Source organism: Neltuma alba, unplaced genomic scaffold (assembly GCF_004799145.2).
Source record: "Neltuma alba isolate B1F8T4 unplaced genomic scaffold, ASM479914v2 tig00012962_pilon, whole genome shotgun sequence".
In the NCBI taxonomy this organism is placed as follows: Eukaryota; Viridiplantae; Streptophyta; class Magnoliopsida; order Fabales; family Fabaceae; genus Neltuma; species Neltuma alba.
The window spans coordinates 17,023-33,042 of NW_021637321.1; the positions used below are offsets into that span (position 1 = coordinate 17,023).

Here is a 16,020-nt window from a genome sequence, read left to right on the forward strand (position 1 = left end):
AAGATTGATATAAATAATACTCATCCACTCCTTAGTGTAGGACCTAATTGGAGAATTAATATTGGTTGTAAATATAAAACCTATTTTATATAATTATCAATTTTTTTAGATTAATTTTATTGATATCCCATTAACAATAATCAAGTAAGAGAAAAAAAAAGTTAAAAAAATATTTAGGACGTTTAAAAAAAATATCATATTAAATAATTTAATTAATATTTTTAATCTACTTAAATTAGTTAATTAGATTTTATATTAAGAATTAGAGAAATATTACCTCCGGTTCTAAGAAATAGTTTTTTTTTTTTTTCCCTGTCATGTAGGCGCTCTTGCTGGATAAAAGCTTTAAATATAAAAGTTTGCCATTGATTTTTTTTTTTTTCCTTTTGAAGTTGTTCTTAATGTTTGTACTTCCAACTTGATTTTCCGAGTGTTACAAAAATATTTTATAATGGTATAAAAAAAAAAGTTATTGATAATTTGAAGAAGAAAAGCAATGAAAATTTGCGAGTGTCCGTGTTGTGCCCTTCTCTGGCACCGGTCTGCAAATGAGAAGGAGCAGAGAAGTCGAAAATCGATTTGCTTCTGTTATTGCACTCATCGTAAAAAGGACGCCCACCTGTCCCCGTCCTCCGTTTCGGGGCCTTAATTCCGTGTTGTTCTCGCCATTTGAGAGAGACGAACATCATTATCCACCCAGTAAGTATTAATAACCTAAGGAGAATTGTTAACAACCTTAGCAGTGTCTGTTAACAACTAACTTTATCGAATAATATAACTTCTAACTATAACTAACTAAACTATAACTAAATAGTCTTAAAGTTAATCTTATATAGTTGTTAGAGGTTATATTATCCTATAAAGTCAATTGTTAATAGATACTGCCTAGATTGTCAACAGCTCTCTTTGGGTTATTAATACTCACCATTGAGGTTGTAAATGGATCTTCGCATTAAAATATTACTATAATCCTATTGGATTTAGTTAAAATTCTTAATGATATCAAAAAGCTTTCCATTTTAGTGTTAAAGTTGTTGTATTATACTATTTGGTTATAATTTACTCTTGTGCGGAGGTTATATATTCTATAAAGTAAGTTGTTAACGGCTACTGCTTAGGTTGTTAATGCCTTCTCATTCGGTTGTTAATAATCGCTGTTGAGGTTGTAAATGGATTTTCGCATTAAAATGTTGCTATAATCCTATTGGATTTGGTTAAAATTCTTAATGATATCAAAAAGCTTCCCATTTTAGTGTTAAAGTTGTTGTATTATATTATTTGGTTATAATTTACTCTTATGTAGAGGTTATATAATTCTATAAAGTAAGTTGTTAACAGATACTGCTAGGGTTGTTAACGCCCTCTCATTATGTTGTTAATAGTCGCTGCTGAGGTTGTAAATCGTAATGACAGAGCAAATATGAATCTGGAATATGAGGGGCAGTAATGTCATTTTACAAAATGAAAATATTACTCTGAGGTCCCTTGGGACCTGTCAGTGATTTTGACATTTCGTGGGACCTCAGAGTAATAAATTGCTTTCTGTGGGACCTGTTAGTGATTTTCCCTAAAAATAATGAGAAGAAAAAACTAACCTTTTATTTTGTCTTATTTATATTTTCCCTATTTTGAATGTATGCATTTTACTTTAAATTTTGACACTATTAAAATTATTCTAAAATGATTTCAAAATTCTATTTTCTTAATTGTAAAATATTGAAGCAAATATTATTTATTTATTTACTTCTCATCATATTAAATCTCTAATTTATATGATTGGAGATAGATTTAAAAATTTTAAATTATAAAAGAGACACTATTAATGAAATATACTCCCTTCTGTCTTATATATAAGTTTTAAATTTAAAAAAGGTATGGTCCATTTTATAAGTTTCAATTTAAATTTGTCTTAATATTAATGCATTTTTTCCAATTTTATTTTTTTATTGTTTATTCACTCTTATTTGTCATACTCTCTCTTATCAAATTTTTTTAGTATTTATTATTTATTATAAAAACATATTTAAAAACAAAAATATATTTCTAATCTATTTATTATTTTTAACTAATTACTTATTTTTTGTAAATGAGTTACTACCTCCAATCTTTATTATAAGACCTAGTTGACTAATTTAAAAAGATTAAGGAAATTAGTCAAATTAGTTATTTGTCATAAATAGATATTCTCTTTAATTAGTTATTTGTTATAAATAGGTGTTATTTTTTCTAAAACACCCTCACTAATCATGTATAGTAGCTAGAATTACCATTTTATGAAACATTTTATACGTGTAATTATTTCAAGAACTACTTTAAAAAAATAAATCAATATAAAAAATAAAATAAATTGAGATCTTATATTTAAAATCAAATTAAAAATTAAACAAATTTTTATAATAAAAACGGAAGTGGTATATGATGTAAAAAAGTGAATTTTTAAAAGAATTATTGTAATTCTTTTTTTTTTTAATAAAAATTTAGATGAGTTGGGTTTTGGGAATTTATTAAGACTAAGACATGCTTCTATACTCAAAAAACATTTAAAGAGATACTTACAGATCGTCCATCAATAAAATCCTTACATCAACATTAAGATTTAAACTCACAATGTTATGAGTTATAAGCTGACTTCTTACTAAATCGCTCAACTTTTGATCGTTAATTCTTTCTCCTCCTCCTCCTTCTTCTTCTTCCCTTTTCTTTTTTTTCCCCCGCTCCCAACCAAATTTAGTTGACCTGCGTCGACCTTCTCCATCACCGATTGCATCTCTCCCTGCCCCTGCAATATCGTCTTCCTCATGATTCTCCCCTTTTAGCCATTGAGATACACACCGTAAGAACCGCACAAACTTCGTCCATGGTCATTGCTTCTCTCAAAATTGTCTCTTTCTTGCTTATTAGCGTCCTCTTTTCTCCTGCAAATGAAGCACAGGTTACTTATCTTCACCACAATTGCTCTTCCAACATAACCTTCGCTGCCAACAGTGCTTTTCAATCGGACCGAACGACACTCTTCTCTTCCTTAGCTTTCGCCAACACCGACTTCTACAACGCCACCGTTGTCGGTGGCGGCGACGCCGTCCACGGCCTCTTCATGTGTCGGGGTGACGTCAACCTCTCGATGTGCCACCAGTGCGTCGTTAACGCTACCCAACGATTATCTTCCGAGTGCCGAGTTTCGAAGGAGGCAATAATCTGGTACGACGAGTGCTTGCTTCGCTATTCTAACCGTTTCTTCTTCTCCACCGTCGACACGAGGCCTAGACTCAGCCTCTTCGACGCCGGAAGTGTCTCAAACCAGGCAAGCTTCATGAGAAAATTGTACGATATAATGAACAAGACGGCAGATGAGGCGGCTAGACCTCCTGTTGGGAAAAAGAAGTATGCGACCGGAACAGCGAATTTCTCAGGGTTTCAAACTATGTATTGTCTAGCACAGTGCACGCCGGACCTTTCGCCGTCAGATTGCAGAAGTTGCCTGAGTGGTGTGATTGGGGAACTTAAGTGGTGTTGTGGTGGGAAGCAAGGAGGAAGAGTGCTGTACCCGAGCTGTAATGTTCGCTATGAGTCGTACCCTTTCTATCAATCGGAAGCTGCGAGTGTTCCTCCTGCAAATACTGGTTCCCAAGGTAAAGCTCTCACCTATATGCAGATGGTATTTCCTTGAATCTTTATAGTTTCTAATCTGTTTGGTGATTTGGGTATTAGTTTGCGAAAATTGAGAGTTTAAAAGCAAAACCGTGGGGGAAAACCCACTGAACAGAGAGTGAAATAAAAGCAGGGGAGGGTTCAAAATTGTGGAGAAAGAGCTAAGTGGAATAAAAGAAATACGAGAAAAGCTTGACTGAGGAACATGAATGAAGTAAATTTGGTTGCTCAATTATTGTCATGAATTTATCGTGAATTTGCCATATTAAATATACCTGCCTTTCTCTGTTCTTGGGATGATTCAGGAAAAGGTGGAATCTCATCGGGGGCGATTGTTGCTATTGTGGTTCCAACTACTGTGGCTGTCCTAGTATTTATAGTCGGCATCTGTTGCTTGAGGAAACGAACAGCGAAGAAGTACGACTCTGTTGCCGAAGGAAAATGTAAGGATGTCCATAGTATCAGCATACGAGACCTTTTGCTTTTTTTTGGTTCATATTTGCTCGCTCTTCTATTTTCACTTTATCTCATCATTCACACGCAACATTTGGTTGTGTAGCTGCATTTGACATCGGCAATGTGGATTCACTGCAATATGATTTCAGTGCAATTGAAGCAGCCACGAACAAGTTCTCTGTAGTTAACAAGATTGGTCAAGGCCTGTTTGGAGGGGTTTACAAGGTACCAAGTTTGTGTGCTTTCTTGGTTTTTAACATGAAGGAAATTTGGCCACTCCGTATATGTATGTGGACTTAATGTTTGAAATTCAGGGGACGCTTGCAAATGGATTAGAAATTGCTGTGAAGAGACTCTCTCGAAGATCTGGACCTGGTGTAGAAGAATTTAAGAATGAAGTAGAGGTGCTTGCCAGGCTACAACATGGAAATTTAGTGAGACTTCTAGGTTTCTGCGTACATGGAGAAGAGAGGATACTTGTTTATGAGTATATGCCCAACAAAAGTCTTGATTGCATTCTTTTTGGTAGGTCCATCTATATCAATTATGCATAGTTCACACTTATTATGCCTGATTTTAGTCTTCCAACTTTTGCTCATTATGTTTGAGACTAAAGTGGAGGAAGCTTTGCTTCACTTTTTTTTTTTCCCGGTCAATATACTTTTCTTTTATTTGACATTTCTCAAAATTATTTTTTAATGCGTAGACCCTGAAATGCAAAGACAGCTAGACTGGACAAAACGTTATGACATTGTGAAAGGAATTGCTCGAGGGCTTCAATATCTACATGAAGATGCAACACTTAAAATCATACATCTTAATCTTCAAGTTTCCAATATACTATTGGATAGTGATATGAATCCAAAAATCTCAGATTTTGCTATAGCAATAATTTTTCCGATCGATCAAACTCAAGGAAATACCAATCGCATTGTGGGAACATAGTAAGGACAAGTTTACATATCCCTACAATCTTACTCAAATATCTTGAAAAATTCTCTTAAACAAAGAAAGAACTGCCACCAGCCCAGATTACTATGCAATTTTCCCCACACTAACAGTTCTCTTTTGATGGTTTGATGTTTTAGTGGCTATTTATCTCCTGAATATGCTATGTATGGAGAGTTTTCTGTTAAGTCTGATGTGTACAGTTTCGGTGTCCTTCTATTGGAGATTATAAGTGGGAAGAAGAATGTGGAGGCTGGTAAGGACTTGCTTAGCAATGTGAGTATATCAAACACCACTCTCTCTAGTTTGATTCAAACGAATCATTTACTTTATGTGAAAAGGATAAATATTGTTACACCGATGTAACAAATAGGTGACAACATTTTGAAACAGGCGTGGAAACTTTGGAAAGATGGAGAGCCCTTAGACTTGTTGGACCCCACAATAAGCGAATCTTATGCTCGAAATGAAGTCTTGAGATGCATCCACATTGGTCTGCTGTGTGTTCAAGAAGATCCAGCAGATAGACCTTCAATGGCATCCATTATTTTGATGCTTGATAGTTACTCTCTTATACTGCCAACCCCTTCGCAGCCTGCAACTTTCGACCCTAGTTCAGAAGAAGAATCTGTATTGCGATAGTTAATGCAACGGAGTATCATCCTGCGATGGTGATAATCGTGTTGAGCCATCCAAAATGTTGACTAGTTAGGAACCTAATGACTCATGATTGGACAGTTCTTTATCCTGTTCAAGAAAGATAACATTTAAAGATTGATATAAAATAATGACGTTACCTTCATATATGCATATATATATAGAGAGACTAAAACTTTAAAAATAAAAATTTTCCATTGACTTTTCAACGTTGTTCTTATTTTTTTTAGTTACAATTTGATTTTTGGAATGTTGTAAAAATATTTTAAATTGGTGGCATAAAAACATTAGTGATAATTTTAAGTAGAAAACTTAATGTTGAAAAATAACCGTGAGTGTTAGTACTGCCTCCTCTAGCACCCACCTGCCAAATTGGAGAAGACCAAGTTGAAGGGGTGATATCTGATGGTTCTGGTAAAGCTACTTCTAGTTTGGTTTTCATCCGTACTAGGGATCAGCTTAAAGGGATATTTGGGTAGAAACAAAATCATGATTTTAAAAGTGCTTTTACGGTATACAAAGTAAATATATAGAAGAATTTGTTTTGTTTTGGGAAAAAATGTTTCTGAGTGGGGAGTGCAACTGAAGCGTGTTGCTGGAGATCAAAGTGAAAGTGTGCTTGCTCATGATTTAGCAAAAGAAGGAAGAACTACTACAGCTATTTTGAATGGCTGTCCGCCTCATCTGCGGACTTTGGCAGGTAAAGATTGATTGGCATTTAATCCCCTTCTTCCTTCAATTTATAGTTAGGCCTTGGCCTTTTTTTATACCCAAAAAAAAAAAACGAAATTCCGTAAATGACAAGGACAAGCATCTAAAAGCACACCAGAAGAAAATCCTCCTTTAGCCCAGGCGTCAGCAAGAGTATTTTCTTATCTTGCAATATACTACCTCCGATTCTCAATATAAGACCCCATTTGACTTTTTGTTTGGTCCTAATTATAAGACCCCAATCCATTTTGTCTCTCATATTTATGTATTTTTTTCCAAGATAGTCCTTCTAATAATGATAGTTCTAGCCAATACACTTAATTAGTAAGGATATTTTAGGAATGACAATACTTATTTATTACAAATAACTAACTTAACTTACTTCCTTAATCTTTTCAAATAAATCAACTGGGTCTTATAATTAGGAACGGAGGTAGTAATTAATAAAAAGCTCCCAATTGAACTCTATAAAGTGTCTAATCTTACATACTACATGTTTTTTCTGTTAAAATTTTAAAACGCAATTTTTCCAAATCAAGTATAGTAAAATTTTTCTTCCCTCTCTATTTCACTCACACCAAAGATAGGGTAAAAATACTTTATTATCATGCTATGATTATTTGGATTTTTTGTTTCCAGGTATTTGACTTAAATATTTAGATTTGAAATACAATCCAAGGCCAATAAGAGTGAATGTATATTATCATCCTCAATCCTTTACCAAGACGCATGGAATGGCTTTCCTAAAAGGTCTGCATGACACGGCTATCAACGACTCAATTCCACAAGTGAACATACGGCTGATTATAGTAATAAAATAGCTCGGGGTAGTATTCCAAGTGCTGAACTTATAAGGAGATTAAATTTATACTAATTAGTAAATTTAGCTCTAATGCAATATAATGATTATATGGGAATAAAAATTTGTAAAAAAAAAAAAAGAGAATAAAAGAAACAAATGTTGATTCAATCAATAGTGTCAGGGGATAAATGAAATTAAATTTTAGTTAGGATGACTAAACTTCATTATTATAGTGGATTATAGTGGATATTCTTTCTATATTATCCTAGTTATCCCTCAGTTAATTAGCTTAATTCTCTCTTGTGCAATCTAAAGACGTAATCAAACCATGAAATAATTATAATGTAAGTCACGTTGAATTCCTAATATATCTTTAATTCTGTTATCCGTGTATAAGTCTTCAGAGCTCGGCATTTTCTTTCTTCTTTTTTGACACCCTGCCACCTCCCACTATCTGTGCGACATGGATCTTATCTCTTCAAGTAACTCCGGCCGCCGCTTGGTGTCGACTTATGTCGGTCTCCGCGGCTAGCTGAACTACCTCATCTGCATCCGACTCCACAACTGGTCTCCTCGAACCCTTATCCCATGCCATTTTGAGAACGCCCATAGTTCTGCCGTCAGGCTGCTGTCACCGGCGCCATGGTGAGAGATGAAACCTCCAATGAACGTGCCGTCCTCTCGCCTAAGAGCTCCGCCACATCCAAGTCCCTAAGAAGGCATGCAAGCCCCATCGGAGTTTAGCTTAGTCCACCCAAGTTGCTGCCTCTGCCACTGCGCTTCAGTGTCTCTGACCACATGTTCATTTAACCTTGTGAGCTTTCTTGCATCCCCCTGCATGCAATAGATCTTGCCATTTTCTTCATCTCCCATTCCTACAAGTATACTCATTAACTAGATACCATGACCGTAGTTAAGAAATCTCAATCTTATGATTGAGATGGAAAGTAAATAGAAATAGGGGAGAAAATGTCAGTTTTACAATGCTGCAGTGCCTTCTCATGTTTTCAACTCTAGCCTAGGTAGTTTCCATTTCGCGCTCGTCAACATTACAAACAAAATCATCATCAGAAGGAAAATTCGAGGAAAATTAAAGAACTCAGGCTAAAATGTTAAAATAAATTTTAAATAGAGAAAAAGTGGATATCTAATTACAATCTGTATTATATGTAGGCTAATTTAGAAATTATAGAATAAAAATTATACAAATTTTGTAATAAAAAGAGTGTCATATATACGCCCACACGCACTTGTCAATATCATATCAACACCGATGATCAGTTTTTCTTCTTTTTTTTTGGTTTCAAATGAAATATAAGATCATGGATAGAGACATGCAAAGAAAGACAAAACCAAACCAAATCAGGGCTTTTTATTATCCTTCCTAGCATCGGATATGGTGCTTTGGGTTTCTGGCAATCTGAACAGAAACCCAAATTCGGAAGTCACCGGAAGAGGGCTACGTAGGCAGAGGTGAATGTTGTTCAAGGTGGCTTCATATTATTTCACATTGGTAGAGGAGATGACTATCACGCTGAAGAATGGGGGATTTCTCTGGGGTTTAGAGATTGCAAGGAACTTGGGTTTCTGGCTATGTGGATGGAATCGGACTGTCCGGAACTTGTGGAGGGTATTTGTAGTCCTGGGCAAGGAGGAGGGCCCATAAGAGGATCTTCTACGCGGGATAGGCAGCGGCTTGAATAGAGAGCGGGAACTGCTCCTCGTCTGGTGTGGGCGTGAGGCGAACAACGTGGCGGACAGACCGGCGAAACAAGCTTTGGGTTGCCCGGAGGGAGTTGTCTGTTTTTCTCAGACTGCAGAGTGTACTCGGCACGTTTTGAGCTAGGCTTGTAGTCCTAAAAATTGATTATCTCTTTATTTTGTCGAAATTAAATTATAAAAACCTCATTTCTATTTTAAAAATATGTATAAATCTCCCTTAAAATTAAAATGTGTATTACACATACCTCTTTTATATGATTGAGATTCTATTTTTCATACATCAAGTCATTAGTTGATCATTAAGTTTAACTTTTAAATTTTTATTTTTTAAACTTTTATTTTGACTAAAATGTCCTTCTTTAACGTAAATATTATTTAAACATTTATATTTATATAAAAAAATTATTTTTAACGTAAGAAAAATGAATTATAATACAGGTAATTTTAAAAAAATTTTAAAATTTATTTATTTACATTTCTTTTAAATGGGTAAGAAATATTTTAGATGCTTATTTTTTATGAGATAATATAAATTATGTGATTTTGGGAATTATATAAATTATTTAAATTTATAATTTTAAATTTTTAAATAAAACTTTTGTTTCAAACATTTATAAGTTATTTGATCAATTATATATTTATTTAAAAAATAATTAATTTTTCATTTAATTTTTTTATGTTTATATAAACTAAATTACTTAATTTTCTGTTCCACTGTAATAAAAACTTTAAAGAAATAATTATTTATAAGAAATAAAAAAATTGAAGTAAAGAAAAAAAATTAAACTCTTCTAAATAATACTATAAAGAGTAAATTAATAAAGAAAAAAAATATTTCAACATAAATTTTAATTAAATTTTTTTTTAAAAATATTGTTGGCGCAGTTAATAATTTAGACTTAAACAAATATTTTTAAAATAGACAAGAGATGCTGTTATTCTTCTTCCCGTTGGATTTCCAAAGACGGCAGATGTAAACACGTAGACTAATTCAGCTTATGGAGCTTCTTGTTATCGTCTTCTTCCCCAAAAAAACGAAGATATCGAAACCTTCCCTGAGTCCCTTCCCAATTGCTTATTGAGCTTCTCAATGATCAACCAGAACTGCAACTGAACTTGCCATAGAAATATCTATGCACAATAACAATCAATCAGATGCCATCAACAGAGTCTTCACCCTTGCTTACCATGTCGTCCATGGTTACGCCTTCCTCCAAAATTTCCTTCCTCTTGTTTATTCGCTTCCTGTTTTCTCCTACAACTGAAACGCAGGTTACTTATCTTCACCACAACTGCTCTTCCCAAAAAACCTTCGCTGCCAATAGTGACTTCCAATCCGACCGCACCACACTCCTCTCTTCCTTTTCTTCCAAAAACACCCCCAACACCGACTTCCACCATGCCACCGTTGTCGGTGGAGGCGACACCGTCTATAGCCTCTTCATGTGCCGAGGTGACGTCAACCTCTCGATGTGCCACCACTGCCTTGTCAACGCAGCCCAACGATTATCTTCCGAGTGCGGAGTTTTGAAGGAGGCAATAATCTGGTACGACGAGTGCTTGCTTCGCTATTCTAACCGTCCCTTCTTCTCCACCGTCGACGCGAGGCCTAGAGTCGTCCTCGGGAACACCGGAAGTGTCTCAAACCAGGCAAGCTTCATGTGAACATTGCATGATACAATGAACGAGACGGCAGATGAGGCGGCTAAACCTGCTGTTGGGAAAAAGAAGTATGCGACCGGAACAGTGAATTTCTCAGCGTTTCAAACTGTGTATTTCTAGCACAGTGCACGCCGGACCTTTCGCCGTCAGATTGCAGAAGTTGCCTGAGTGGTGTGATTGGGGAACTTCACGGGTGTTGTAGTGGGAAGCAAGGAGGAAGAGTGCTGTACCCGAGCTGTAATGTTCGCTGTGAGTTGCGCCCTTTCTATCAGTCGGAAGCTGCAAGTGTTCCCCCCACAAATACTACTGGTTCCGAAGGTAAAGCTCTCACCTTGGTGATTTTGGTATTAGTTTGCGAGAAAATTGAAAGTTTAAAAGCAAAACCGTGGGGGAAAACCCACTGAACAGCGAGTGAAATAAAAGCAGGGCGGGTTCAAAATTGTGGAGAAAAAGCTAAGTGGACTAGAAGAACAAATACGAGAAAAGATTGAGTGAGGAACATGAATGATGTAAATTTGGTTGCTCAATTATTGCCACGAATTTACCATGTTAAATATACTTGCTTTCTCTGTTCTTTCTATCAAATAGAGGGTGCTGAGCACCTACTTAGCTATGTGAGTATATCAAACGCTACCCTCTCTAGTTTGATTCAAACGAATCATTTGTTTTCTTTCAAAAGGACAAATACTGTGATCCCATTATAATAAATAGCTGACGACATTTGATACAGGCCTGGAAACTTTGGAAGGATGGAGAACCCTTGAAACCGTTGGACCCCACAATAAGAGAATCTTACACTCCAAATGAAGTTATGAGATGCATCAACATTGGTCTGCTGTGTGTTCAAGAAGATCCAGCTGAGAGACCTTCAATGTCATCCATAGTTCTGATGCTTGATAGTTACTCTGTGACTCTGCCAACCCCTTCAAAGCCTGCATTTTTCGTCCATAGCGGAACTGATCCAAACATGCCAAAGTTGCTGTTTGGTCAATCTACGACCAAGTCAGCGCCAATGTCAGTGAATGAGATGTCTGTTAGTGAAGTGATACCTCGGTAAGCTTAAAAGTTGGAGGTTTTTGCAAACGTGCCTCTGTCTAAGTGGTTGGTCTATTGAGGCAACGTTGCTTCTTTTTTAGTGTGAATTACAGGTGATTCAGGCAACGTTGTATTTATATATAGCCATGAGGTCTCTAGATGACTTCTTATGTTCCTTTTGTAATAGTTTGGGTTGAATCCACCAATAATTATTTGCCTTGGAAAGTGTCAATTTTGCGTTGTAGCAGACTCGGAAGTTAGGAAGTATAGTGACATGCCGTCCAACGTATATCTGGTCGCTGGTTTTAAGTTCTCATTTACTGATTAACATCACAAACACAAACGTCTAGAAGGAAAAGTTTGAGTTTGTCGTTTTGCTAGCAGCAGCAAAACGGCTTTTCTATGCGTTTAGAAGGATTTCTGCAACAGATGAGCAACAATAAACAACCAACAATGTGAAGCACTATGCCCCTAGTTTATTCGCTTCATTCAGGAAAGATTTAATAGAGATTACAAATGAAAGCATCATGATCCATCCAGGGCGCAGAAGAAGAAGGAGACGAACTTTCCACCATGTATCGTGCAACAGAGGGGGATCATCCTGCGACGGGGACAATCGGAGCCATCCAAATTCAAGGCTAGCAAGGAACCTCACGGGTGATGGTGACTCACGACTCCACAGTTCTGTGTCCTGCTCAAGAAAAATAACATTCAAAGATTGATATAAATAATACTCCTCCACTCCTCAGTATAGGACCTGATTGGAGAGTTAATGTTAGTTGTAAATATAAGACCTATTTCATATTATTATCAATTTTTCTTGGATTAATTTTATTGATATTTCATCAATAATAATCAAGTAGGAAAGAAAAAAAAGTTAAAAAAATGTTTAGGATGTTTAAAAAAATATCATATTAAATAATTTAATTAATATTTTTAATCTACTTAAATTAGTTAATTAAATTTTATATTAAGAATTAGAGAAATATTACCTCCGGTTCTAAGAAATATTTTTTTTTCCTGTCATGTCGGCGCTCTTGCTAGATAAAAGCTTTAAATATAAACGTTTGCCATTGATTTTTTTTCCTTTTGAAGTTGTTCTTAATTTTTGTAGTTCCAACTTGATTTTCCGAGTGTTATAAAAATATTTTATAATGGTATCAAAAAAAAAAGTTATTGATAATTTGAAGAAGAAAAGCAATGAAAATTTGCGAGTGTCGGTGTTGTGCCCTCCTCTGGCACCGGTCTACAAATGAGAAAGAGCAGAGAAGTCGAAAATTGATTTGCTTCTGTTATTGAACTCATCGTAAAAAGGACGCCCACCTGTCCCCGTCCTCCGTTGCGGGGCCTTAATTCCGTGTTGTTCTCGCCATTTGAGAGAGACGAACATCATTATCCATCCAATAAAAATAATAAGAAGAAAAAACTAACTTTTTATTTTGTCTTATTTATATTTTCCCTATTTTGAATGTATACGTTTTACTTTAAATTTTGACACCATTAAAATTATTCTAAAATGATTTCAGAATTCTATTTTCTTAATTGTAAAAATATTCAAGCAAATATTATTTATTTATTTACTTCTCATCATATTAAATCTCCAATTTATATGATTGAAGATAGATTTAAAAATTTTAAATTATAAAAGAGACACTATTAATGAAATATACTCCCTTTTGTCTTATATATAAGTTTTAAATTTAAAAAGAGTATAGTTCATTTTTATAAGTTCAATTTAAATTTGTTTTAATATTAATGCATTTTTTTCCAATTTTATTTTTTGTTTATTCACTCTTATTTGTTATACTCTCTCTTATCAATTTTTTTTACGTATTTTTTATTTTTTATTTATTATAAAAACATATTTAAAAATAAAAATATATTTATAATCTATTTATTATTTTTAACTAATTACTTATTTTTTGTAAATGAGTTACTACCTTCGGTCCTTATTATAAGACTTAATTGACTAATTTGGAAAGATTAAGAAAATTAGTTAAATTAGTTATTTGTTATAAATAGATATTCTCTTTAATTAGTTATTTGTTATAAAAAATGTGTTATTTTTTTTTAAAACACCATTGCTAATCATGTATATTAGCTAGAGTTACCATTCTATGAAACATTTTATATGTGTAATTATTTCAAGAACTATTTTAAAAAAATAAATAAATATAAAAAATAAATAGATTAAGGTTTTATATTTAAAACTAAATTAAAAATTAAACAAATTCTTATAATAAAAACGGAAGTGGTGTATGATATAAAAAAGTGAATTTTTAAAAGAATTATTGTAAGATCTTAATAAAAAATAATTATAAAATAAGTTCTAATATTCTTTACGTTGAAACTTGGAACTTGTCGGTTGTTATTCTTTGAATCAATCAATCATGAAAAAAAGATTTTTTTTTTATAATTATTCTTTTTTTATAAGACTTAGATCCTAACTCTTTTTTGAAAAAAAAAAATTTAGGTGAGTTAGTTTTCAAGAATTCATCAGATCAAGACATGCCTCTATACTCAAAAAGCTCTTACAGAGATATTTATAGATACAAATCGTCCACCAATAAGGTCCTCACACTAACAGCGGGATTTAAACTCATATTATGAATATCAACTGACTTCTTAAACTCTTCATCGTTAATTCTTTTTCCTCCTCCTTCTTCTTCCCCTTTTTCCTTTTTTCCCCCCTCCCAACCAAATTTAGTTGACCTGCGTCGACTTCTCCATCAACGATTGCATCTCTCCCTGCCCCTGCAATATCGTCTTCCTCATGATTTCTCCCTTTTAGCCATGAGATACACACCGTAAGAACCGCACAAACTTCGTCCATGGTCATCGTTCTCTCAAAATTGTCTCTTTCTTGCTTATTAGCGTCCTCTTTCTCCTGCAAATGAAGCACAGGTTACTTATCTTCACCACAATTGCTCTCCCAACATAACCTTCGCTGCCAACAGTGCTTTTCAATCGGACCGAACGACACTCTTCTCTTCCTTAGCTTTCGCCAACACCGACTTCTACAACGCCACCGTTGTCGGTGGCGGCGGCATGGTCCACGGCCTCTTTATGTGTCGGGGTGACGTCAACCTCTCGATGTGCCACCAGTGCGTCGTTAACGCTACCCAACGATTATCTTCCGAGTGCCGAGTTTCGAAGGAGGCAATAATCTGGTACGACGAGTGCTTGCTTCGCTATTCTAACCGTTTCTTCTTCTCCACCGTTGACACGAGGCCTAGACTCAGCCTCTTCGACGCCGGAAGTGTCTCAAAACAGGCAAGCTTCATGAGAACATTGTACGATATAATGAACAAGACGGCAGATGAGGCGGCTAAACCTGCTGTTGGGGAAAAAGAAGTATGCGACCGGAACAGCGAATTCTCAGGGTTTCAAACTACGTATTGTCTAGCACAGTGCACGCCGGAACTTTCGCCGTCAGATTGTAGAAGTTGCCTGAGTGGTGTGATGGAGAACTTAAGTGGTGTTGTGGTGGAAAGCAAGGAGGAAGAGTGCTGTACCCGAGCTGTAATGTTCGTTATGAGTCGTACCCTTTCTATCAATCGGAAGCTGCGAGTGTTCCTCCTGCAAATACTGGTTCCCAAGGTAAAGCTCTCACCTATATGCAGAGGGTATTTCCTTGAATCTTTATAGTTTCTAATCTGTTTGGTGATTTGGGTATTAGTTTGCGAAAATTGAGAGTTTAAAAGCAAAACCATGGGGGAAAACCCACTGAACAGAGAGTGAAATAAAAAGCAGGGGAGGGTTCAAAATTGTGGAGAAAGAGCTAAGTGAAAAAAAAGAAATACGAGAAAAGCTTGACTGAGGAACATGAATGAATTAAATTTGGTTGCTCAATTATTGTCATGAATTTATCGTGAATTGCCATATTAAATATACCTGCCTTTCTCTGTTCTTGGGATGATTCAGGAAAAGGTGGAATCTCATCGGGGGCGGTTGTTGCTATTGTGGTTCCAACTTCTGTGGCTGTCCTAGTATTTATAGTCGGCATCTGTTGCTTGAGGAAACGAACAACGAAGAAGTACGACTCTGTTGCCGAAGGAAAATGTAAGGATGTCCATAGTATCAGCATACCAGACCTTTGCTCTTTTGGGTTCATATTTGCTCGCTCTTCTATTTTCACTTTATCTCATCATTCACACGCAACATTGGTTGTGTAGCTGCATTTGACATCGGCAATGTGGATTCACTGCAATATGATTTCAGTACAATTGAAGCAGCCACGAACAAGTTCTCTGTAGTTAACAAGATTGGTGAAGGCGGGTTTGAGGGGTTTACAAGGTACCAAGTTTGTGTACTTTATTGGTTTTTAACATGAAGGAAATTTGGCCGCTCCGTATATGTATGTGGACTTGATGTTTGAA

General features: G+C 35.2%; 1 protein-coding gene and 1 long non-coding RNA gene across 2 annotated transcripts; both read left to right on the top strand.

Moving 5' to 3' along the window:
* The first annotated feature begins 2,747 nt into the window (after positions 1 to 2,747).
* On the top strand, positions 2,748 to 5,854 carry LOC114733015 (cysteine-rich receptor-like protein kinase 10). Its single transcript, XM_028920427.1, has 7 exons — positions 2,748 to 3,629; positions 3,954 to 4,091; positions 4,208 to 4,329; positions 4,419 to 4,629; positions 4,811 to 5,048; positions 5,193 to 5,328; positions 5,446 to 5,854. Exons 1-7 carry the CDS (start codon positions 2,858 to 2,860, stop codon positions 5,692 to 5,694), a joined length of 1,866 nt encoding a protein of 621 aa, XP_028776260.1. The 5' UTR covers positions 2,748 to 2,857; the 3' UTR covers positions 5,695 to 5,854.
* A 9,311-nt stretch (positions 5,855 to 15,165) lies between these two features.
* On the top strand, positions 15,166 to 15,919 carry LOC114733017 (uncharacterized). The gene is made up of 3 exons (XR_003739044.1): positions 15,166 to 15,241; positions 15,566 to 15,703; positions 15,817 to 15,919. It is a non-coding gene; the product is annotated as an uncharacterized LOC114733017 (long non-coding RNA).
* Positions 15,920 to 16,020: the final 101 nt, after the last annotated feature.

Bases quoted from the DNA above. Each gene is read 5' to 3' on its own strand.
- LOC114733015 (XM_028920427.1), top strand. From the start codon at position 2,858: ATGGTCATTGCTTCTCTCAAAATTGTCTCTTTCTTGCTTATTAGCGTC. The intron at 3,630-3,953 runs GTAAAGCTCTCA...GGGATGATTCAG, and splicing joins TGCAAATACTGGTTCCCAAG to GAAAAGGTGGAATCTCATCG. The intron at 4,092-4,207 runs GTAAGGATGTCC...TTGGTTGTGTAG, and splicing joins CTCTGTTGCCGAAGGAAAAT to CTGCATTTGACATCGGCAAT.